Consider the following 22,535-nt stretch of genomic DNA (forward strand, 5'->3'; position numbering starts at 1 on the left):
CCAGGATGAGGGGTGGTGGCGGCTAGGTTTCAAGACGCTGCCTGAGTCGCCCTTGTGAGAGCAAAGCGGAGGCTTTGTGGCTAATTGTCCTCACCGACAATAATAAACCAACATTGTTTAACTCATACAAATTTTGATACATTACAGATTTCTAGTTGATAGCAATGGGAAAATAAGCAAATAGCAGACAATATAATGCCTTTTAAAAAGAAAATTAGATAATGGAGTTGTTGAACATCCATCAGCTTCTTATGCTATAGCATTATTGGTGGCATGTGTAACTATTATGACACTGTAGTCTTTTTTTTGCGAGAAACTTCCAATCTATTCATCTTCAATCATGACAGTATAAAGAACAACAGAGGTAATAGAAATTACAATCATGTCCATGGACCACCTAGCAACGACTACAAGAACTGGAGCAAGCTGCCGTCATCGCCCCTCCCTCACCGGAGCTGGGCAAACCTTTTTGTAGTACATAGTCAGGAAGTCGTCGTGCTAAGGCCCCATAGGACCAGCGCACCAGAGTAGCATCCATCGTCGTGAAGAAATTCGTAGATAAGAAGGATCAAAGCTGTAAACACCCAAGCGAAGACGAACGAACACCGGATCCAACCAGATCCATCGAAGACCAGCACCGGCCGAATTCTGCGAGATTCGACAAAGACACACGTCCACACGCACTCCGACGATACTAGGCGCACCATCGGAACGGGGATAAAACGCAGGAGGCATTATTCCTACTAAGGGATATCGCCACCACCACACAGTCCCTACCAAGATGTTGAACCTAACAAGAACGAGACCAGGGTCCCTCCTGCCAGCGAGGGGCCGAGATCCTCCACACCTCCATGGCCTAGAGACCATGGGAGATGGGGCGGACCGGCAGCGGCGCCGACGGGATGAGAAAAGCTTTTCTTGTGGAGGAGAAAAGAGATATGAGAACAATAGAAACCCATATCAGCTATATGACACGGTGATCTTAATTATTATACCTTACATATGTTCTATGACTTAGCAAATATTTTCTTGCGTATTATGTGTTTTGACATGAAATTGCCACATCTTGTGTTTTGATCATGCTCTGCAATGCCTGCGGTGTCAGCTTCATGTCTTGTTGCACACAACAAAGTCTTGATATAATAATTTTCAAGAAAAAAAAAGAGTCTGGATAGAATAAACACCCGTTATTATTAGATCCATGCATCTTATCAGACGATGGAAATAACCAAGTACGCATACGAACAATGATAGTAAACAACATGGATACAATGTACGTACGTACATACATAGTACATAGTAGTATAGTAGTACTGTACGTAGCTAGCAACAAGCTAGACCTTATTACACAAACAACTTTCGGTGAACGTACGATCGATGCATCTATATGATAGTATAATCTAGACCAACTCGCAAGCTGGTCAGACCTCACCGACGTTTCTGCTCTTGTGGTTAGGCACGGAGCAGCTGATGGTGCGGACCTCACCGGCGTTTCCTTGGGGCCCCTGCAGCTTCCCCAGCTTCCTGATGGAGGTGTCGAACTGGTTCCAGAACCACCACTGGTTTTCCGCGATGCCTTTGACGAGCTCCATGGCGCGGGGGTGATGGAGGAGCTGCATGTCGGACTTGAGCACCCCCTTCCCCGCTTCCAGGTTGCCAAAGTACTTGTCGTCGAACTTGTTCGGGGTTGTCACGTCGAGGTCCTGCTTGTCTCTTATGTCGCCAGTGGTGCAGTTGTGCAGGAGCTGTTGGAAATATGAGCAAATTACTATGAGATTTAATTCAAATAAACAGAATATAAATCATGACCACAACAACAGAGATTAAACTAATCATGCGAACTAGCATAGCAGATGAACATATCACATCTAGGGCACATACTAGAAACATGAATTCTACCACGATCTCGAACAGAAAGGATAGAATCACATACGGTGCAGCGGGTGCAGCACCACCGGCGTTGATGTTGTCGCCCATGTCGTCGAGGATGAGGTTGCCGAGGTCGGGGAAGAAGTCGTCGTTCGCGAAATCGTCGCTGCCAGCAGTCGCGCGAGTGCGCTCCCCAAAAACCTGATCGCCCCTCTCCCGTACAGGATCACGAGAGGCGGGGTTCCGGAGGCCTGCTGTCCCTTTTCGCGATGCACGCCGAAAGGAGGGATGGAGAAGGCTAGCTTGGCGGCGCAATGATCTGGAACGGTGATGAGAAACCATACGAAGCGGCAGCTAGGGTAGACGTCTGCCTGACTATATATTGCGGGCCGGGTAGGTCGTGGGAGTAAACCCCACGTCCGAGTCGTCACGATCCAAAAGAATCGGAAACGGTTCAGTAATTAACGCGTCCGTTAATTATTAATTAATGACTCATTAATTTTCCCATGCAGCAAAAATATAGACAACGTGCATAGCTCTGTCCTCGGCTCGGCTCAATCCCGCGTCGCGTCGCGTCACGTCGTGACGAGGCATGGCGTGGCGAGGCGAGCGAGGAGGAGGAGCGCGCGTGTAGGTCCCCTCTTCTCATGCTCATACAAGTGGTAGAAGAGCTCACCTTATAAAGAGGTGCAACTCTCTCTCAACTTCCAATATGGGACTAAACTTTAGCCTCACTCACTCCACTCACATGTGTGCATGAATGGGCCAAGAGAATTTTAGAATTTTAGTTCGGCTTTGGGCCAAAGGCCTACTAGCAAAATTTCAACAATCCCCCACAAAGTCTCATTGGCACATCTCATCATTTAGTTCCAAAACATTGTTTTATATATCGGTGCTTAGTGGAGTCTGTGAAGTTGAACTTCCACTTAAAAATTTATGCTACACTAAATCACAACTTGAATAGTGGACTATGCCTTGAACTACAAGTTTTCTGTGAAACTAGTTTCACACAAATTCTTGACCGATACTGGGCTGCCGCAAGGCTTCCCCGCGGGTGGAGCGTATACGTCATACTCCAGAGCCTTTCATGAATTTATTAGAGAACACCCAATTCTCACATACTGCGACGTTGACAGTCAAATTCATATAGGTGTGTTTCTCAGAAGATGTTCTGCAGGACAACATCTCTGCTTACCCGAATAAGCCACTTGGAACACATTAAGATAATTATCAACCTGCCATGCAGATCAGGAGAGTATTGCATCTTTACGGAGTGGGATAATTAATATAGGGATACTCTCCTCCCAGCTGACCAACAGCTTGTCTCCCACTTCTACTTCACGGGATCTCTGATCACATAGAGTGGGTTACCACTATGGACAACTCATGCGGTGGGTCTCAAACCCATCTCCATCGATGCATTATCTATCACATTACGTGATAGACCTTTTGTGAAGGGATCTGCCAAGTTTTTCGATGTTTGAATATAATCCAACGTAATAACTCCGGAGTTCCTCAATTTTCTGACAGATTTTAGTCTCCTCTTCACATGCCTTGAGGACTTCATATTGTAGAACTGTTTATCTTGACGATCACAGTTTGATTATTACAGTTTATCAGGATATGGGGTATTGGTTTTTCAACCATAGGTAAGTCCATCAAGAGTTCACGAAGCCACTCTGCTTCAACAGTGGCAGTGTCTAATGCTGTGAGTTCTGCTTCCATAGTTGACCTCGTTAAGATGGTCTGCTTGCAAGACTTCCAGGAAACAGCGCCACCACCAAGTGTAAAAACATAACCACTTGTGGCCTTAATCTCGTCAGCATCAGATATCCAGTTTGAGTCACTATAACCATCCAGTACCCTTGGATACCCGGTGTAGTGAATCCCATAGCTCGCGATGCCTTTCAAATAGCGCATAACTCTCTCAAACGCATGCCAATGATCATCTCCCGGTTTTGACACAAACCGAATCAATTTGCTCACAGCAAAAGAGATGTCAGGCCTCGTGGCACTCGTCAAATACGTAAGCGAGCCAATAATCTGAGAATACCTCAGTTGATCTCTAGCAATCCGTCGATTCTTTCGAAGCAACACACGAGCATCATATGGAGTTGGAGAAGGCGTGCAGTCGCTATACCCAAAACGACTCAAGACCTTTTCCACATAATGAGACTGAAGCAGTGTGATCCCACCATTCTCATCTCTCAACAGCTTGATGTTTAAGATAACATCAGCTATTCCTAGATCCTTCATCTCAAAACAGCGAGATAAGAAATCCTTAACCTCCTTGATTAAATCAAGTTTGGTTCCAAAGATCAATATGTCATCGACATACAGATAAAGAATAACTCCTTCGCCCCCACCATAGCGATAGTACACACACTTGTCACCATCGTTTACTACAAAGCCGGCAGCAGTTAATGTTCTTTCGAACTTCTCATGCCACTCCTTAGGAGCTTGTTTAAGGCCATATAAAGACTTTAATAACTTGCACACCTTTCCTTCCTGATCAGGTACTACAAAACCATCTGGCTGATCCATGTAAATTTCCTCCTTCAACTCTCCATTAAGGAAAGCCGTCTTAACGTCCATTTGATGAACGAGAAGACCATGTGAGGCAGCCAGTGATAGTAGCACCCGAATTGTGGTCAGTCTAGCCACGGGTGAGTAAGTATCAAAGAAGTCTTCACCTTCTTTCTGGGTATAACCCTTGGCCACAAGCTTGCCTTATACTTTTCAATCGTACCATCAGGTCTAAGCTTCTTCTTGAACACCCACTTACATCCTACAGGTTTGCACCCATATGGACGGTCAGTGATCTCCCAGGTACCGTTAGCTAAGATGGAATCCATCTCGCTACGTACAGCTTCCTTCCAGTAGTCAGCATCAGGAGATACATAGGCTTCTGAAATAGTCCTGGGTGTGTCATCCACGAGGTACACAATGAAATCATCACCAAAAGACTTTGCAGTCCTCTGTCTCTTACTCCTCTCTGGAGTTCCATTGTTACCCTTAACAGGATTCTCAACGTGTTCCATCGCAGTGGTGGGTTCAGGAATTACAGTGAATTTCTCACTAGATGGAGTAGGTATCTCCTGATTTGATAAACTCGACATATCCTTCATAGGAAATATGTCCTCAAAGAAAGTTGCATCATTTGATTCCATAATTGTACCAACATGCATGTCGGATACCTTAGATTTTATTATCAGAAATCTATAGCCGATGCTATGAAAAGCATAGCCCAGAAGAACACAATCCACGGTTTTTGGTCCAAGCTTGCGCTTCTTGAAAATTGGTATATTGACTTTCGCCAAACAACCCCAAGTACGTAGGTAAGAGAGTTTCAACCTTTTCCTTTCCCATTCCTCAAATGGAGTCATGGTCTTATGCTTTGTGGGAACTCGGTTTAGGACATGACACGCAGTCATTAGTGCCTCCCCCCACCATTCCTTGGATAGACCCGAAGTGTCTAACATGGTGTTAACCATATCAGTTAGAGTTCGGTTCTTTCTTTCGGCTACCCCATTTGACTAGGGTAAGTAGGGAGGCGTCCTCTCATGGATTATACCATGTTCCGCACAAAACAGATCAAATTCATTGGAAAAATACTCTCCACCACGATCGGACCTAAGCCGTTTAATTTTTCGATCAAGTTGGTTCTCTGCTTCAGCTTTATAGTTTTTAAAGAAACAAAGCCTCATCTTTTGATTTCAGAAGATACACATAACAATATCTAGTGGAGTCATCAATCAACGTCATGAAGTATCTCTTTCCATCTTTTGTCAACACGCCATTCATCTCACAAAGATCAGAATGTATAAGCTCTAGTGGCGCCAAGTCTCTTGCCTCTGCAGTCTTATGGGACTTGCGAGGTTGCTTAGCTTGCACACATACTTGGCACTTGAAGCCTTTGACAGTAGAGATTTTCGGAATTAAATTCCTATTGGCTAACCGCGTCTTGCAACCAAAGTTAATATGACAGAGTCGTGAATGCCAAATATCAGACTCATTATTGTGGCAAACATTATTAATAACTTTAGTGCAAATATCTGACAAAGATAGGCGGAACAAGCCTCCGCACTCATAGACTTTTCCAACAAATTGTCCACACTTAGAAATTACAACTTTATTGGATTCGAAAACCAACTTAAAACCATCTCAACATAAACGGGAACCGCTAACGAGATTTTTATTGATGGACGACACATGATGAACGTTCTTCAGACGCACAGTCTTCCCCGAAGTAAACTTCAGATCGACCGTACCAACACCTTGAACGATGGCATGTGACCCGTTCCCCATCAGCACGGGTGAAGTCCCTGTTGCCTGGTAAGAAGAAAACATGGAGGCGTCAGCACAAACATGTACATTGGCACCGGTGTCAATTAATCAATCAGGGGATTAAAATACTGAAAGGATGATAGGAAAAATACCGTACCCTGATTCCTTCATATCAGTATCACCGATGACAACATTAGCGGACTTGCCGCTCTTCTCATGTTCGCGCTCCTCAAAGCGGTTAGGACACTTTGGAGCCCAGTGATTAGGATCACCGCAGACATGGCAAAGTCCCTTCCCCTTCTTATGAGAATTCTTCTTGAAATTGGTAGAATGTGATGGCTTGTTCTTTGTATCAAACTTGCCTTTGCCCTGAGTTTTGTTCTTATTGTTTTTGTGCTTGTTGGGCTGGGAGTTCTTCTTCTGTACCATGTGGGCACTAGAACCTCCCTCAGCAACTCGAGCACGTGTGTCCTTTGCTCTCGCCTTCTCTTTAACATCAAGAGTACCAATGAGATCCGCAACGGAAAACTCCTGTCTCTTGTGTTTCAGTGAAGTAGCAAAATTGTTCCACGAAGGTGGAAGCTTGGCAATGATGCCTCCGGCAACAAATTTGTCCGGTAACACACACTTGAAGTACTCAAATTCTTTTGCGAGCGACTGTATCTCATGAGCCTGCTGTACAACAGGGCACTCATCAGTCATCTTGTAGTCATAGAATTGCTCCATGACGTACAACTCGCTGCTGGCGTCCGAGGCACCAAACTTGGCCTCGAGCGCAGCCCACATGTCCTTGCCGTTGTCAAACGACATATACGAATCCACAATGGAGTCATCAAGAACACTCAGAAGAGCGCCTTTAAAGACGGTATCGATTTTCTCAAAAGCTTCCAGCTGTGCTGGATTAAGATCGCCCTCAGGCTTGCCCTTGGTGGCATCATAGCAGCCCATGGTCTGAAACCAGTGGACTGCTCTCGTGCGCCACCTCTTATATTGCGCCCCCTTAAAGGCAGGCGGTTTCAGATGCGCAGCAAAACCACTCGGAGTAAATTGCCTATAATCAGGTTTTTGGATTGTTGGAAATATGAGCAAATTACTACGAGATTTAATCCGAATAAACAGAATATAAATCATGACCACAGCAGCAGAGATTAAACTAATCATGCGAACTAGCATAGCAGATGAACATATCACATCTAGGGCACATACTAGAAACATGAATTCTACCACGATCTCGAACAGGAAGGATAGAATCACATACGGTGCAGCGGGTGCAGCACCGCCGGCGTTGATGTTGTCGCCCATGTCGTTGAGGATGAGGTTTCCAAGGTCGGGGAAGAAGTCGTCATTCGCGAAGTCGTCGCTGCTAGCAGTCGCGCGAGTGCGCTCCCCAAAAACCTGATCGCCCCTCTCCCGTACAGGATAACGAGAGGCGGGGTTCCGGAGGCCTGATGTCCCTTCTCGCGGTGCACACCGAAAGGAGGGATGGAGAAGACTAGCTTGACGGCGCAATGATCTGGAATGGTGATGAGAAATCATACGAAGCGGCGGCTAGGGTAGACGTCTGCCTGACTATATATTGCGGGCCGGGTAGGTCGTGGGAGTAAACCTCACGTCTGAGTCGTCACGATCCAAAAGAATCGGAAACGGTTCAGTAATTAACGTGTCCGTTAATTATTAATTAATGACTCATTAATTTTCCCATGCAGCAAAAATATAGACAACGTGCATAGCTCTGTCCTCGGCTCGGCTCAATCCCGCAACCCGCGGCGCGTCGTGATGAGGCGTGGAGGAGGAGGAGCGCGCGTGTAGGTCTCCTCTTCTCATGCTTATACAAGTGGTAGAAGAGTTCACCTTATAAAAAGGTGCAACTCTCTCTCAACTTTCAATGTGGGACTAAACTTTAGCCTCACTCACTCCACTCATATGTGTGCATGAATGGGCCAAGATAATTTCAGAATTTTAGTTGGAGTTGGCCTCTCCGGCAAAGCAGTCGGCATAGGAGGTGCAGTGAGCCCCTCCGATGGTGTGCGCGCCGGAGAGCGCTACGAGGTCAGTCACGTCGAGGCTGCGGCTCTCGAAGGCCTCGATGAGCTGGGAGATGTTGAAGGTGGGGAGCGGGAGCTCACTGACGGTGCTCAGTGGGGCGGGTTCCAGGCTGTCGAGGCGACCGAGCGGTACGAGGTAGGATTGGCCCCCGGACTACGTACATACATGCATGCATGCAGATAGTTATTCAGATAGACCGTAGCTCACTCGACATCAAAATAGTTAAATAGATATAGATACTTTTCTAATCATTTTTACTACTTGCTCTGTAAGAAAATGTAGGATGTTTTATGGTAGCCAACTACACCAAAAAAATACTATTATGATATCGATGTATAATGGTATTTACATGGTTAAATCGTGCAGTTTACCTTGAGTACGGCATCATGGGTTGCGAGCGCCATGATATCGGCGCAAGAGACAACGGGCCCGCAGGCATGGTGCACCTTGATGCGGATGTCCTCGATGAGCTGCACGGCAGCCCGCTGCAGAAACCTGTTCGGCCACATCTGTAGCTCACTCTCTGCTCCCGCCAGAAGGATGGACGCATCGCAGCCCTGTGAATCCGTCTCAGGACACATACTTGTAACTTGTTCGTTCAAGATATCATTAATTACTTGCTGAGATATACGTATGTATGTGCACCTGAGGGAAGCAGTCGTGGTAGAAGAGGCGGATGAGCCCGGCGGCGAGGGCGATATCCTTCTGGAGCGCTTCGCCCACGGCGGAGCGCACAAGGCCCCGCACATCCGGGCAAGAGTCGGCGTAGTAGTCCGGGGTGAGGCTTTCTGCTAGGAACACTACCGGAGCATGACCACGGTGAACATCTTCCGTTGGCATGGAGATCAACGACGCCTCCGCCATGGACAGGGCTGTCGGATACGACAGCAGCGCGGCAACCAAGCCCAGCATGGCCAACATCGATGCCTTCCATGCCATTACGTTCCTTTACCCTAGCTAGCTCTGTGACTTGTTTATGTTGTGAGTGATGGAGTGTGAGTGCTTCTCCACGGAGACGCCGGCCGTTATTTATAGCTGAGTGAACTACCACCTTCAGTCCTTCACTACCTTAGGATGTCCCATTTCAAAAATTACCTTAGGATGTCCTACCATTGTGTTTCCATTGGGGAAAATTCCCAGTTTCGTGTGGGACTGCTTTTGTCTCTGGATGTCAAATGCCCCTTGACGGGCAAACGGGAGGCTCTCGAAAAGACGATAGAGGCCATCTTGAAATGCCAAGGGAAGCCCACAGACTCCCTAGCGTCTCTACTCGACCTAAAATGCGATCTCGAGGACCCCGAAAAACTCGAGACCGCTCTCCGTCCATATTTAGGACGGTTAGGGCGATTTTTTAAGAAATAAAAACCTTCTGTCGATTTATCCACACTTCCATGACTTCTAGAGGAAAGCTAACTGCTTGCTGGCTGGGAGCTGTATGAGCGGTAACGTCCACGTACGGCTCCGTGAGAAGGTGGACGGAAATGGCCTTGTTGTACCTCACTCCCGTCTTCAATGGGGTCTGCTCTTTTTTTTTAGGAGAGTATGCCAATATGATCTTAATGAGGTGCGGGGCTTTGCATCTGACATTCGTTGGGCTTTCCTCTGCGGGAGCCCGCGTCCCGGCCTTTTTGTGCAATAAACCCCTCCGGCCGAAGACTAGTGATAGGTGGTCCCGCGGAGCTTTCGGAGAAGGGTAGCCTAGTGTGTAAGCACAGCAATGAACCGCGGCGAACCCTCAGACGACCCTTCTAAGATAAGGGGGGAGATCCTCAGTAGTGGTGACCCTTTGACTCTTCCACTGACTTATATATGTACTGAATGCTCATACGGGAAAGTGAACTCCTGGGTCTGGAACCTGGGGTGGTTGCTCCGAGAAAAAATCCTTCCTTTCTCGTCCACTCTAGGGGGTGCGGACACACCTGCGCGGATTACAGGTGACGGTTACAAGAATGGCGGGGAAGTGAAGAGTACCCGACGACATTCAGGGATGAATGTAGACCCATCGGGCGGGGATAATCATTCCGGTCCTGGGAGAGGTGGCGACACCAGTCTGAGCTGAGGGAAGCCAGCCAATTGAGTCACTGAAACGACCGCAGGAGGCGCACCCTAAGCCCAGCTTCTCGGAGCTGCTATTGCGAAATACGGCTTCCTTAATATCCAAATTTCAACAAGGGGGCTGGGCTGCTTGCCTTCATAGAAAGGCGACCGGGCCTAGATTAGATGTTCGCCTTTTTATAGAATAGAAAGAGAAGGTAAAGGGGGGGGGGGGGGTTGGAGATTCTTGAAAGAATGCATGGCTTCCTCCTATTCCGCTTCAACAGAAGCCCTTAAAATCCTGCTGCTATGGCAGCAAGGATTATCCATTTCATAGGCGAGGGTGGGGGAGAAGCAAGCCGAACCTCTGATCGACCCGGACACGTAAAAAATTCTCGGCGCCGAGAGAAAGACGAGATTCAGTAAGTAATTCAATGAGTGCTTTCTTTTATAAGAAGAGCGTCGGCTTGGAAGAAGAAAATGAAATACGAACAACCGCTCTGGTTGTAATAGATCGACTTGAATGCGTCTTCTTGCTCCAGCATTCAAGTTCCATTTCAAGGGAGGACGACGTACCATGATACTTTCTGTTTTGTCGAGCCCTGCTTTGGTCTCTGGTTTGATGGTTGTACGTGCTAAAAATCCGGTACATTCCGTTTTGTTTCCCATCCTAGTCTTTTGCGACACTTCTGGTTTACTTATTTTGTTAGGTCTCGACTTCTCCGCTATGATCTCCCCAGTAGTTCATATAGGAGCTATTGCCGTTTCATTCCTATTCGTGGTTATGATGTTCAATATTCGTCATCTATACACTCCATCTGACATAGGAAGGTTATCCCTTCCATTTATCGGGTACTCGAGTTATGGTGTAAAACGGGGGCCCGGTTTTATACACTCCCAGGTAAGTCGGTTTGTGCTTATGTCCTCATAGGGTTCGTTTTGCCCTTGACCTAGGAATAGAGTCATGACAAAGGATGAGGCACGCGATCGTTTTTGCTTCCTACGAGCGAGCGCTGCCAAATCGACAACACTTGTTTGACGTTATGCCGATTGCTGCAGGATGTTGACGGGAAGGCATCGTCGACTCTCTCTTCCATGTTTAGGTACTGTTTGAATAGGGTGAGTAAATCGTTGTATTTTATCCTCTAGAAGAGTGAAATATGACGAAGAGCGGTTCGAATGTATATAGATGGGGAAATTCCTACGGCTTCTATTTACCACTATCAGATAGAGGGCATAAATCTCTTGATAGCCTGTTCACTCAACTACCACGCTTAGCTAGTCTGTCTGTGGGGGTAGGAATAGGGTAGTCTCCCCTTCTTCGTAAGTAGCCGAACTCGGATCTTCGCAACTATCAAAACTCGAACTCAATAAAGCTTCTGAAAGTGGTTCCGTGTTAAGCGACTCACTCTCGTTGAAGGAGTATCGCCCGATGCAGATAACAGCGTTGAAGTGGAACAAGCTTTTTCTTTTTCCACTAGATTCGAGGTTACAGGACACGGAGTAGACATCAATCTCTTGGAAATGTGGTTCGTCTCAAATCTTCCCATTCTTTCTTCTATTTACGAAGTGGTATACCACCCTCTGTGCATGTGGAGCCATCTTTTAGATCTATGTCGTGGATCTAACAACAGCAAAAACACGTGCGACATTGCTATTTACCCCTATGGCATAGCTAGGATTGTAACGAAGCCTTCTATCACAGATAATCCTCGTTGTTCTCCACTTCAATACACCCATCCGCTAAAACGATGACTTTTCTTTCATGTGGGGTACAAACCAGACAAGGGGTTGTACTATTCTCCTCATCGAGATAGTCGATTTTCCCAGGAATACCTACATCTTCTAACAATGATTCCAGATCGATATATGTTTCATCCTTGATTACTATAATCACTTCGCTACCCAACCGTGAGTAACTAACTCCTGGATATGCCTTCCATATCTTCGAGTCAAATTGCGCCCTCAAGTAAACGTGAAATAGCACCCGAGAGATTTCTCCTATCTCTGGGACATACTCCCATGACGCATCCCACCCTTTATCCTGATAGTAAAAGGGGTTGTTTAACAACATTCCGATCAGCGCTTCTTCCATGCTACTCAACCCATCTACATAGCTTAACACAACTTTCTGAAGAGTATACTTCTTCATATTCCATAATGAGAAGTCGATCTTGTACACTCTTCTTACATTCGTTGACATCTTACTAATATAAGAATAGTGAGCTTCCTCAAGATCTTCCAACTCGTAAACGTTGTGCGGGTGACCTATCAATTCCAATAGACGTTTTGATAGTGCCATCAATACTAGTAAATCTACGCCGCACCCCGCTAGTACTGCTACAGATGCTGGCGCCAATTATCAACATGTGTACGTGGCCGGACCGAACATGGAGCTGCGTACGGCGTCCATGCACATTGCCCCATATATGGCCATCTCCATTGTTTTACATGCAGGCTTGCATGCAAGTCTGTCGGTGGGTGGAATATGAGCAATGCTACACCTACATAAAAGATCTACTTAAGTTTCCGTACCAGTCAACGTGGCAGAATTAGATTGGCGTTTAGGGGATGAGGGGCCCACCCCCTAAAAATCAGGGGGAGATGTTTAAGATTAGTTTGGAACGTCTCGTAACCTTACGTATCCTCTTTCATAGGTCTAGCATTTTCGGTGGAATATTTGGGTAGGTGCATGCATGGGAAAACGTGCATGCAGACGGGACACATGGCAGGGCTAGGCAAAGCTACCATCAGCAGCTTCATTTAACAATAATATAGTTTAGTTTGTTTTTATCTGCTCCGTATATTAGCTTTGACTGACCCACAGATCTTGGGAATATATCCAAGGCACTGGATACCATACAATATTTAAAAAAATATATTAAAAAATCTAACATGTTAACACAATATCAACATATAATTTTCTAATATTTCGTATAAAATTTTGAAATATGTTTTGAAATACAAAAATGACAAATTTAATATCAGTGTGATAGTGGGCAATCAAAAGCCCAAGTTATGGTATGTAGTACTATTCAGTGTTGAATTTGTCATTTTTGTTTTTAGAGTTATGCTTCGAATTTTGACTTGAAATTTTGTGACTATCTACATTAATGTTGTGTGAGTGTGCTAAATTTTATTTTCAGAATTTCTTGAACATTTTAAAAGCACAACGTGAGTTCGGTGTATCGGTAGCACCACAAACTTCGGTGCACCATATATTTTCCTGCATGTCCTTGTCCTTGCCCTTGTTCTTGGCCTTGTCGTCTTTGTCATGGAAGTAGCCTTCAAAGACGCAAAGTGGATCGAATCGGATTTGCTCACCACCAAAGTTGCCCGATCTGTCACCAGCTTCTTCCTTCTCCTCTTTGGGTGCCTTTTCAACCATGGCACAGCCTGCCCGACTTTGCTCCCTTGCAATGACGCCAGGCCCGGCACTGAAGGGGACGGGGAGGGGGGGAGGGGGGGGGGGCACCCCGGGAGGCCCCCAAGGTAGGCCTGTGATGCCTATTCATCAACCATCCAAAGGCCGAGTCGTAGTAGCAGTTACATGCAGCCCACGCGAACGATACGGTCAGATCGCTCTTTTGTAGCGAACTCGTGGACAATTTAGTTATGCGCTAAGGCTCATACACGCCCTGGATAATTCACATTGAACCTTGGTGCGTACACATGCACTCTGCAAAAAATGTTGTTACGGGCTTGCCTGAAGGTTTGACATCCCACCATATTGCCATTCAAATATTGTTTACTATTTTGGCTCTTGTATTAGGGGCCCCCTTGCCTGAAAAATATTTTTGCCCAGGGCCTAGAAAATCTCAGGACTGGCTGAATGGCACGTGTTGTCATCCTGTGCCGCTTCTCGAGGATGCGAGCACGGAGGGCTTCCTTGTTGTTGCCGAAGGCGCATGCGACTCCGCCTCCCCGGCCTCAGCCTCTAGGGCTGTTGCGCCTTGTTCCTCGTACAGTGGGCACACTGGTCCTCCAAACCAATTGGGCCGTAGCGCTTGCTGCATTGATATCTAAGTCGGACCCCGAAACCACAGCGACAAGGCGCCACGGAAGGGTTTGTCGCGTCAAGGTGAGGCCGCGTTCATGCGGCTTGAGCCATCAGTGCCGCTAGATCCAAGCGCCATTTGCAAATATACAATGGATTCGCGTCGGAGCGACTCCAACTATGGAGTTAGCATTTCCTCCCGAGAACGGCGGAGTGCCAACCCGACAACGAACTCCTCCTCGTCGCCGCAAGGGATGAGGTCCCAATCTATAGATCAGGAGATTTCGAAGTCGGATCCACTGCCTGCCATGTCGAAGAAGGCCAAAGATTGCCAGGCAGGAGCTTGGGGGAGGAGTGGAGTGGACTCTCTAGGGCTTGGTCCGGATCCGACATGGAGGGCAAACCCGAGCGCCTGTGGGCCTCCCCATATCAACCCTAGATATGGGCACGATAAGAGGAGTGCCGGTTTGAGCGGACATATAGGACCGATATGAGTGGTGTGGCTAAGTCGTGATTTCTTGACCGTTCACCGACTAGGCCGTCCCCCCGGACGTATAGGGACGTTTGAGGAGTCCGGCTGTAGATGCTTCCAATAGCAAAAGAAGCACCTCAACTCAACCAAATATTTAATTAGGTCGTGTTTGTTTGGACTGCAATTTTCACTGTTGCAGCTCCAACGGCTCCAGCTAAAAGGAGCAACTATAGCTGCCAGCTGGAAGGTTGAAGGTGAGATGCAGTCATTTGGTAGTTGTATTGCAACAACTACGGCCGGTGGAAAGACGAGTTGAGATGAAGTCATTTGGTGAATATGGACCTAGCTCAAATTCGGGCGCACGTTTCTACCGGTTTTCTTCTGAACTTTTATTGCTGGTTTCCTATTTTCCTTTTTTTGTTCCTTTCCTTCTTTTTTTGTTTTTCATTTTCCAGTTTTTTAAGTATTAACTATTTTATAACACACAAGCAGTATTTGCCTGACATTTTTTTTATTATTCATGGACACATTTTATAAATCCATGAATATTTTTGAAATATGTGAACGTTTATATAAAAGTTTCAACGTTTCTAAGACATTTTTTAATATTTTATATTTTTACAAAAACTTATCAACATTTTTAATAATATTTGAATATATTTTTGCGCAACTGTTTTTTCCTGTAGGACCCTGTTTGGGCGTTTTAGTAGCTATTCTCTATTTGAACTAAAAACCCCTGTTAATAGTCTCTATATGTAGAAGGAGCACTCAGTTGAAACCACAAAAGCTACACCTCACTTATTGTGAGTTACAGTCAGTGCTCGCCTCAGCGCAGCCCTAAGTGTGCCGGCCTAGTAAGGGAGTAACGGGGCAAATTTCTTTGGATTATTTTATGCGATTTTTACTTTGTTTTCCTTTTACATTTTGGCTACGGTTTTTCATTTTGGGTGTTTTTTCTTAGGCTTTTTCTGTTCCTTTCCTCTTTTTGTTTTGGTTTTTGTCTTCGTCCCTGTATTTTACAACCTTCCTTTTTTCCAAGTTTATTTCTTAGATAGATATAATCATTTCTTCCAAACTATACAAACATTTTTAATACATGAAAAACATTTGTTTGATACATGATTAACATTTTATAAACACAATATCATTTTTTCCAATATATATGCACATTTGTTTTCAATAAAAACGAACTTTCCTTAAACAGATGATGAATGTTTTATGATACACATGGTTTTTTAATACATAATAGTTTTTACAATAAAATATGTATATTTTTAAACACACAATGAACATTTTTATAATTACAAGATAATAATTTTTGTACAAGATGAATATTTGCAAAATACACTATAAACATTTTTTTAAACATAGGGCTCACTATTTTCTAATACATGATGAAAACTTTTTCATACATCGTAATATTTCTTAAGTTATATGATGAACATTTTTTTAACTAAAGGAAGGATTTTTTTTATATAGGAAGGATTTTTTTTATGTAGGAAGGATTTTTTTAATACATGGTAAACATCTTTAAAACATAAGACAACCAATTTCCCAACACACAGTGGATATTTGTAAAATGCTTAAAATATAAATATTCCTATATCAAATATCGGCACATTTTAGAATCAATATAAACTGGGAAGCAAAAAAAATACAAATTCAGCATAGTTAGGATGACCACACAAACTAGCGATCCGTCCTCGACTCAAAAAACCAGCGATCATACCACATGACCCCGAGGAGGACATGGCCGTTCGTCTTGCGCTCCGCAGCTCCCAGGAGGAGGCCCGTGCACGGCAGTGCTCGGACTCCTTCCTTCAGGAATTCATTGCGTCCACCCAAATGGCGCATGGATATGACGCTAGGTGTGACGTCGCTGTCTCACCGGTCCGTGTGGCGTCCAAACGCAGTGGTGAACGCTCAACCCCTCCGTTGGCGCTCCAAGGCCATGGACGCACCATGGCCGTCATCCGACGAAAACATGGCACGGCGGCCCGCCGTGCGAGGCCGCGGACGCGGGGGGCAGCGGCAGATCTCGCGGCAGTGGACGGCGGCAAGGCGGAGTCGCACTCTTCGGCGCCTCGTATAGTGCAGCAGTTCAGGCACCACAACCGTGTCGTGGTAATGTGGCCGGCTCATTTGCAGGACGGATTCATCATCGATCTGACGTCCATCGACACCCAACGGGTTCCGGGCTCTGACGGGAAAGAGTATAGCATGGGAGACGGCGGCACCTTAAGTCTCGTGAGCCGGCTCGTGCCCCATGGCCTACTCTACCTAGCCGGCGACCAGACCAACACTCTGGGGAGTGGAGCCGGCCGCCGGACATGGGCACGGCAGAGTCAGATGAGCTACATTTAAAGATCGCTTTTACGTTGCATGTAATAATACGAATTTGAAATTTCTAATTTAAGATATCTGAATGTTGAATGTATTGTTTGAGGCATGACCGATAATTATAAGTGTTTGAGAGGTCGGATTTATAGTCCAATTGTAGACGCTCTTACCTCCTTGTCATTGCGCCGCGGTACGACAAGCCTAGGGCCGCGCCCCAAAGTTGAGGCGGCATCAGACCGATGTATTTCAACCCATTTGTGAGTGTCGGCTTGTCAGCTTTATAGGCACGGGCACGCTGCTAGTCATGCACGAAAAAGTCTGGGGGTGCAACGTGCGTCCGTACGTGACTTTATGCACGTTTCCTTGATCCCAGCATGCATGCACTCACTTTCCATACATGTATGACAAGATACTCCTACTTTCACCATCGAGCTAGCCAGCCATGGCCGGCCACCTCTTGTGTCGTGTGGTCTCCTCACTCCTCACCGATCTATCGTCTCCTTGAGGGTACTCCCTTCATTTTAAATATATGACCTTTGTGAGATTTCAATACGAACTATATATGAATGTATAGAGAGATTTAGAGTGCAGATTCACTCATTTTGCTTCATGTAAAATCTATATTGAAACCTCTAAAAGAGTTCATATTTAGAAATGGAGGGGGTATCTTTTTACACGTGCTTCCTACTTTAGTATAGTACCACGCTCAGTATAGTTTGGGAGATTATCATACAAAAACCAACATCCAAAAGACTTTGTGGAAATCATGTTTTAAAGTTTCGAAAAAATCTGAAAAAATGTGGGACGTTAAAACAATGCCAGCACTTTGTTCCACGCTACTACTGCATGCCTGTTTTCTCCTTTTTTTCCTGTCAAACGAAACGGATGCTGGATTTAAACTATTTATTTATTACTCTCTCCGATCTATATTAATTATCGCTGATTTAATATAACATTGCACTAAATTAGTGACAATTGATATATGGATCCGAGGGTGTAAGACAATTGCTATCTTTTCTCTTCAGAAGCTGCCTGGCATATGGCACCTACTTGCAGTTCGAGAGGGGAAGACCTATACATGGTTTAGTCAAGCAGTTATATATTAACAATACTACTTAAGACCGACCGACCGATCCCGTATTAGAACTCACCCACTTGATCAGCACAAGCTAACAGAAAAGTACACCGATGCAATGCAGGATCACAAAGCATGCATTGCCCTTAATTATTCAGGAAGACATGGAACACGTTACTAGCACACAATATATGATACCCGCCCAGAGATTGATACATAGCCCAAGAACCCGGGCCGGAATCATGGCATATTCGCCAATTTGTTCAATCAGATCGATTCGTACGTGGCTCATAATTTTTTCTTTTCTCTAAACCAGTGTGGAGGCGTGCCCTTCCCCGCCCCCGCGGCGGCCCCAACCCTAGAGCGCCGCCAGCCCCCTTTCCCCTCCCTCCAGATCTCGCCACCACAAGAGATAGCTGCTGTCAAGCCCGCGCGGCGTCGAGGAAGGTGGCGGTGGGGCCGGTTCCTGCTGCCTCGCGCAGGAGAGCCTGGTGTGTCGGGGTGGCGGCCCCGGTCAAGGTGGGTGGCACCTTCCATGCGACGGAGGGTGGCTGCGGGTGTGTGGCCGGTCTTCCTCGGCTTGCGAGGGCGGCGAGGACCCGGTTGTGGGAGCTCATGGCGGTCGTGATTTCCGTCGTCCGGTCTCCAGATCTGGATCGACCAGCGCCAGCTTCATCTCCTTCACCTTATCCGGCTTGATCTGGGCTTCGGTGTGGCCTTGCTCGACGGATCCGGGTGGTGGGCCGTGATTGGATGGTAGGGCTCTTGGGACCGGGGGAAACCCTTGGCCGGCAATGGCGGCCACAACGACGATGATGCCACGGCGCCGATCCACTCCTTGGAGTCTTCGTTGAGGTTTCTCAACCCCCACCCACCCTTCCCTGCATCTAGGGGAAACCCTTGGTCCTGCTTGGGGACGACGGCGGCGCTACGGTGTCGTTCCCCTTCCTGAAGGCGCAGTCCTTGGACCGTAGGGGGGTTGGTGTTGGGGTGTGCTGGTGAGATCCCGGCAGGGATGGCGACGACACGTGCATGAGAGATGGAGGTCTTCGATCTGATTATGGGTGAAAACCTGCTATTGGCTATTGCCAAGGTCTGTGATGGCGATGCTGTCTACGTCGTTCCCTTTCTGAAGGCATCGCCGTGGAGAAGTTCAAGTTCACTCTCTGCTACCTCCGGGGGAACCCAAAATCAGTAGATTGGATGACGGCGGCTATCTGGTGTCGTTTCCCCCCTTGGGGGCGTCATTCTTGGAGGTGCACACGGGCTCGAGGGATCGAAGGATGGTGTCTCTGGTGGAGCGGTGCTTCGTCTTCCACATTGATGGTGGCGGTTCTCGGTGGTGTGGCGTTGTGGAGACTCGGCGTCTGATGCGCGGAGATGGACTCGCATAGGAGGAAGTTGTTTGGCGTCATGGTGGCGTTGATGACAGAGAGGCCTGGCAAGGTCGGTGCATCCGTTCTGCTCTGAGGATGGACCGAGGGAAGATGGAGGTGACGGCCCTTACAGCGTGCGGTGCTCACTGGAAGTGTGCCAGACCGGTGTGGGACCCAATACAGGTAGTGGCTTAGATGGGAGCCCGGCTTTAGGTGTTAGACTTTGGTGCGATGTCTATTTGGTATTAGGCCCGAACATTAGACACGCCTTCATCAAGGGATAGGAGTAGCAACGGTGTTGGGCTTATTGATGTATCGTCTTGTATGGTTTTTGTGAATAATTAATAATATGACTGCATGCTTCATCCAGATGCAGAGGTCGAGGGTACATTCTCCTTTTCAAAAAAAAAAGTGTGGAGGCGTGCCCTTTCCCACTTGCAATGCAATGACTGTACTTTGACCAGCGTACATACATGCCTACGGTTTGGGATAAAAACTACTATTGTATATCATGTGATTTCAGTACAGATCGGTGGAGAATATTATCATTGAACAAAGGACTTTAGCAACCTTCTTGCGAAACGCGTGCCACTATAGATTACCACAACGAATATATTGACATGTTAGGTGTCGGCTCTATCAACTTGTCAAGCAGAGAGAGTTTAGATTTTAGTATAGCGTGGGCAATATTGTCTTTGAAGAAGAAAGAGCTTAGCAACCATCTGGATAAACCTTCTTGATGGACACGTACCACCCCACGTTTCAGTACCATATACGCATTGGCTCATATAAATTGTTTTGAAATGAAAAACAAACTTAATAATTGCACCATCGCAATATTCAACGTCGCTTTTCGACATTGCCGACAGCTAGCAAAATGTATGCTACAAACACGATTTTTCTTTTTCTGAATGGTTTGCATGTACTAACAAATTTGAATCTTCAACATACTAGAGCAGAGCCATCTTAAAGAAATGAAGCCCAACTATGTCCTACATCTCACTGTCATGCTTATCTTTAACTTCCTTTGAGTATTCTTGGTGTGATCCATGCTAGGATTAATTGGACAAATATCTCCACTTGGTTGTGTCCCGTTTAGCTTATAAATAACGGCCGTTTCGCTAGACTTGAGCAAGCCACACGCCTAGCCTTAGCTAGCTAGCTTACTCCACAGTCCACACCCACCGCACCGCACCAACTATGGCGATGGCGAGCAGCAGCGGCGGCGCAGGCGCACTGGTTCTGGCCTTCCTTACCGTCGCCGTTCTGCTCTCCCCGGCGCTGTCCGCCCCTCTGGACAGCGCCGGCTTCCACTCGGCGACGTGCCCGCAGCTGGAGAGCATCGTGCTGTCCTCCGTGCAGGCGGCGCTCCAGCGCGAGGTGGCGCTCGCCGCCGGCCTCCTCCGCATCTTCTTCCACGACTGCTTCCCGCAGGGCTGCGACGCGTCCGTCTACCTCAAGGGCAGCGGCACGGAGCAGGCCATGGGGCCCAACACCACGCTGCAGCCGCGGGCGCTGCAGCTGGTGGAGGACATCCGCGCCAAGGTGCACGCGGCCTGCGGCGCCACCGTGTCCTGTGCCGACATCTCGGCGCTGGCCACCCGCGACGCCGTCGTGCTCTCCGGCGGGCCCAACTACACCGTGCCGCAGGGCCAGTTCGACAGCCTCGCCCCGGCGTCACAGAACGCCGTCAACGCCCTCCCGTCGCCGGCCACCGCCAGCGTCTCCGCCCTCGCGCGCGCCTTCAGCGCCAAGGGCCTCCGCGACCTTGCCGACCTGGTGGCGCTCTCCGGCGCCCACACCGTCGGGAGGACGGGCTGCCCCTTCTTCCGCGACCGGGCTCAGCGCATGGACGACACCTTCTCCCGGAGGCTGGCGGCGAACTGCAGCGCGGCCCCGACCCGGCTGCAGAACCTGGACGTGGTGACCCCCGACCTGTTCGACAACGGCTACTACAAGGCGCTGGTGAACAGCCAGGGCGTGTTCACCTCCGACATGGCGCTCATCAAGGACAGCACCACGGCGCCCATCGTGAGGCAGTTCGCGCAGAGCAAGGACGCCTTCTTCGCGCAGTTCGCCAAGTCCATGGCCAAGCTCGCCACCGCGCCGAGGCCCGGCGGGAACGTGGGCGAGATCCGCCGCAGCTGCTTCAGCCCCAACGCCCGGCGCGCCATCGACACCGTCGTCGACGCCGTCGAGGAGGAGGGATTCGCGGCTTCTGCGTGATGTCGATCGACTGATTAGCCTGTGTACGTTTCCTGCTAGTCGTGCGCTAGATAGCATGCACGTGCATGGCTTCGTGTATGTCAGCTGTTAATTTCTGCTCCCGTGTGTGTGTGCCTGCTTTGGCTCGATAGTCTGTAGTGTAATAAGAGACTTCATCAGGGAGTCACTGAGTGCTTGCTTGCTCAAGGTTCAACATTTCAATGAAATTTCACCCGGCGGGTACCGAAATATTTGTAACCTTGAATTTTGGGACCAGATTCAAACTAGTTTCGAACCAATTAAATTAGGACAACATTCATTAAAAAAATAAATGGATTTAAATAGATGAAAATCTGAAACAATTGTTGGCATATTTCGACGAGGTCCGAGAGTTTTTCTTAACTGAAATTGTAAACCCCGGTGAAAAGATTACGCTCTCTGGGTTCTTAGGTAGATACTTGTGTTTTTTCTACAAAAGTCCACTTAGACTAAACTTAATTGTACCACAACTATATTAATTGCGGTAGTGAAAAGAACTTCTTTAGAGTGAAGCGTTTTGGTGACCAGGCTCCACGGAGCCCAGAATTAAAAAAAACAAAAATAAAACTTCCCGATTTCAACAAAATCTGAAAATCTTTTTGCGATAATACAAGGATGAAACGTATATGTGTGTAAAAATTTAGGATGAAAAATATGTTGAAATACCACCAGTACAAAAAAACCAAAGTCTATGACTTTGAAGACGAATAGTATCACGTGCTGAAAAGTTTCAGTTTTTTTTTTTGCACAATCATCATTTCAACGTATTTCGTCATGAAAATTTACACACATGTT

General features: G+C 47.2%; 2 protein-coding genes across 2 annotated transcripts; one reads left to right on the forward strand and one right to left on the reverse strand.

Moving 5' to 3' along the window:
* Window positions 1-1,421: 1,421 nt before the first annotated feature.
* LOC125538407 (peroxidase 66-like) lies at window positions 1,422-9,141 on the reverse strand. Its single transcript, XM_087545511.1, has 4 exons — window positions 8,848-9,141; window positions 8,574-8,759; window positions 8,120-8,355; window positions 1,422-1,761 (listed from the first exon to the last, which is right to left on the reverse strand). Exons 1-4 carry the CDS (start codon window positions 9,139-9,141, stop codon window positions 1,422-1,424), a joined length of 1,056 nt encoding a protein of 351 aa, XP_087401637.1.
* Window positions 9,142-20,612: 11,471 nt separating this feature from the next.
* On the forward strand, window positions 20,613-21,952 carry LOC125540343 (cationic peroxidase SPC4). Its single transcript, XM_048703953.2, has one exon. The coding sequence runs from the start codon at window positions 20,697-20,699 to the stop codon at window positions 21,720-21,722; it is 1,026 nt and encodes a 341-aa protein (XP_048559910.1). The 5' UTR covers window positions 20,613-20,696; the 3' UTR covers window positions 21,723-21,952.
* Window positions 21,953-22,535: the final 583 nt, after the last annotated feature.

The sequence above is a fragment of the Triticum urartu genome, chromosome 2A (genome assembly GCF_056163025.1).
Source record: "Triticum urartu cultivar PI428250 chromosome 2A, HENAU_Tu73, whole genome shotgun sequence".
Lineage (NCBI taxonomy): Eukaryota > Viridiplantae > Streptophyta > Magnoliopsida > Poales > Poaceae > Triticum > Triticum urartu.

What these genes read in the sequence shown, in the direction of transcription:
- LOC125538407 (XM_087545511.1), bottom strand. Translation starts at nt 9,141, where the DNA reads ATGGCATGGAAGGCATCGATGTTGGCCATGCTGGGCTTGGTTGCCGCG. An exon ending in CCCATGATGCCGTACTCAAG is followed by an intron (nt 8,356 to 8,573) that starts GTAAACTGCACG and finishes GTATGTACGTAG; the next exon opens with TCCGGGGGCCAATCCTACCT. An exon ending in GCCGGAGAGGCCAACTCCAA is followed by an intron (nt 1,762 to 8,119) that starts CTAAAATTCTGA and finishes CATAGTAATTTG; the next exon opens with CTCATATTTCCAACAGCTCC.
- LOC125540343 (XM_048703953.2), top strand. Translation starts at nt 20,697, where the DNA reads ATGGCGATGGCGAGCAGCAGCGGCGGCGCAGGCGCACTGGTTCTGGCC.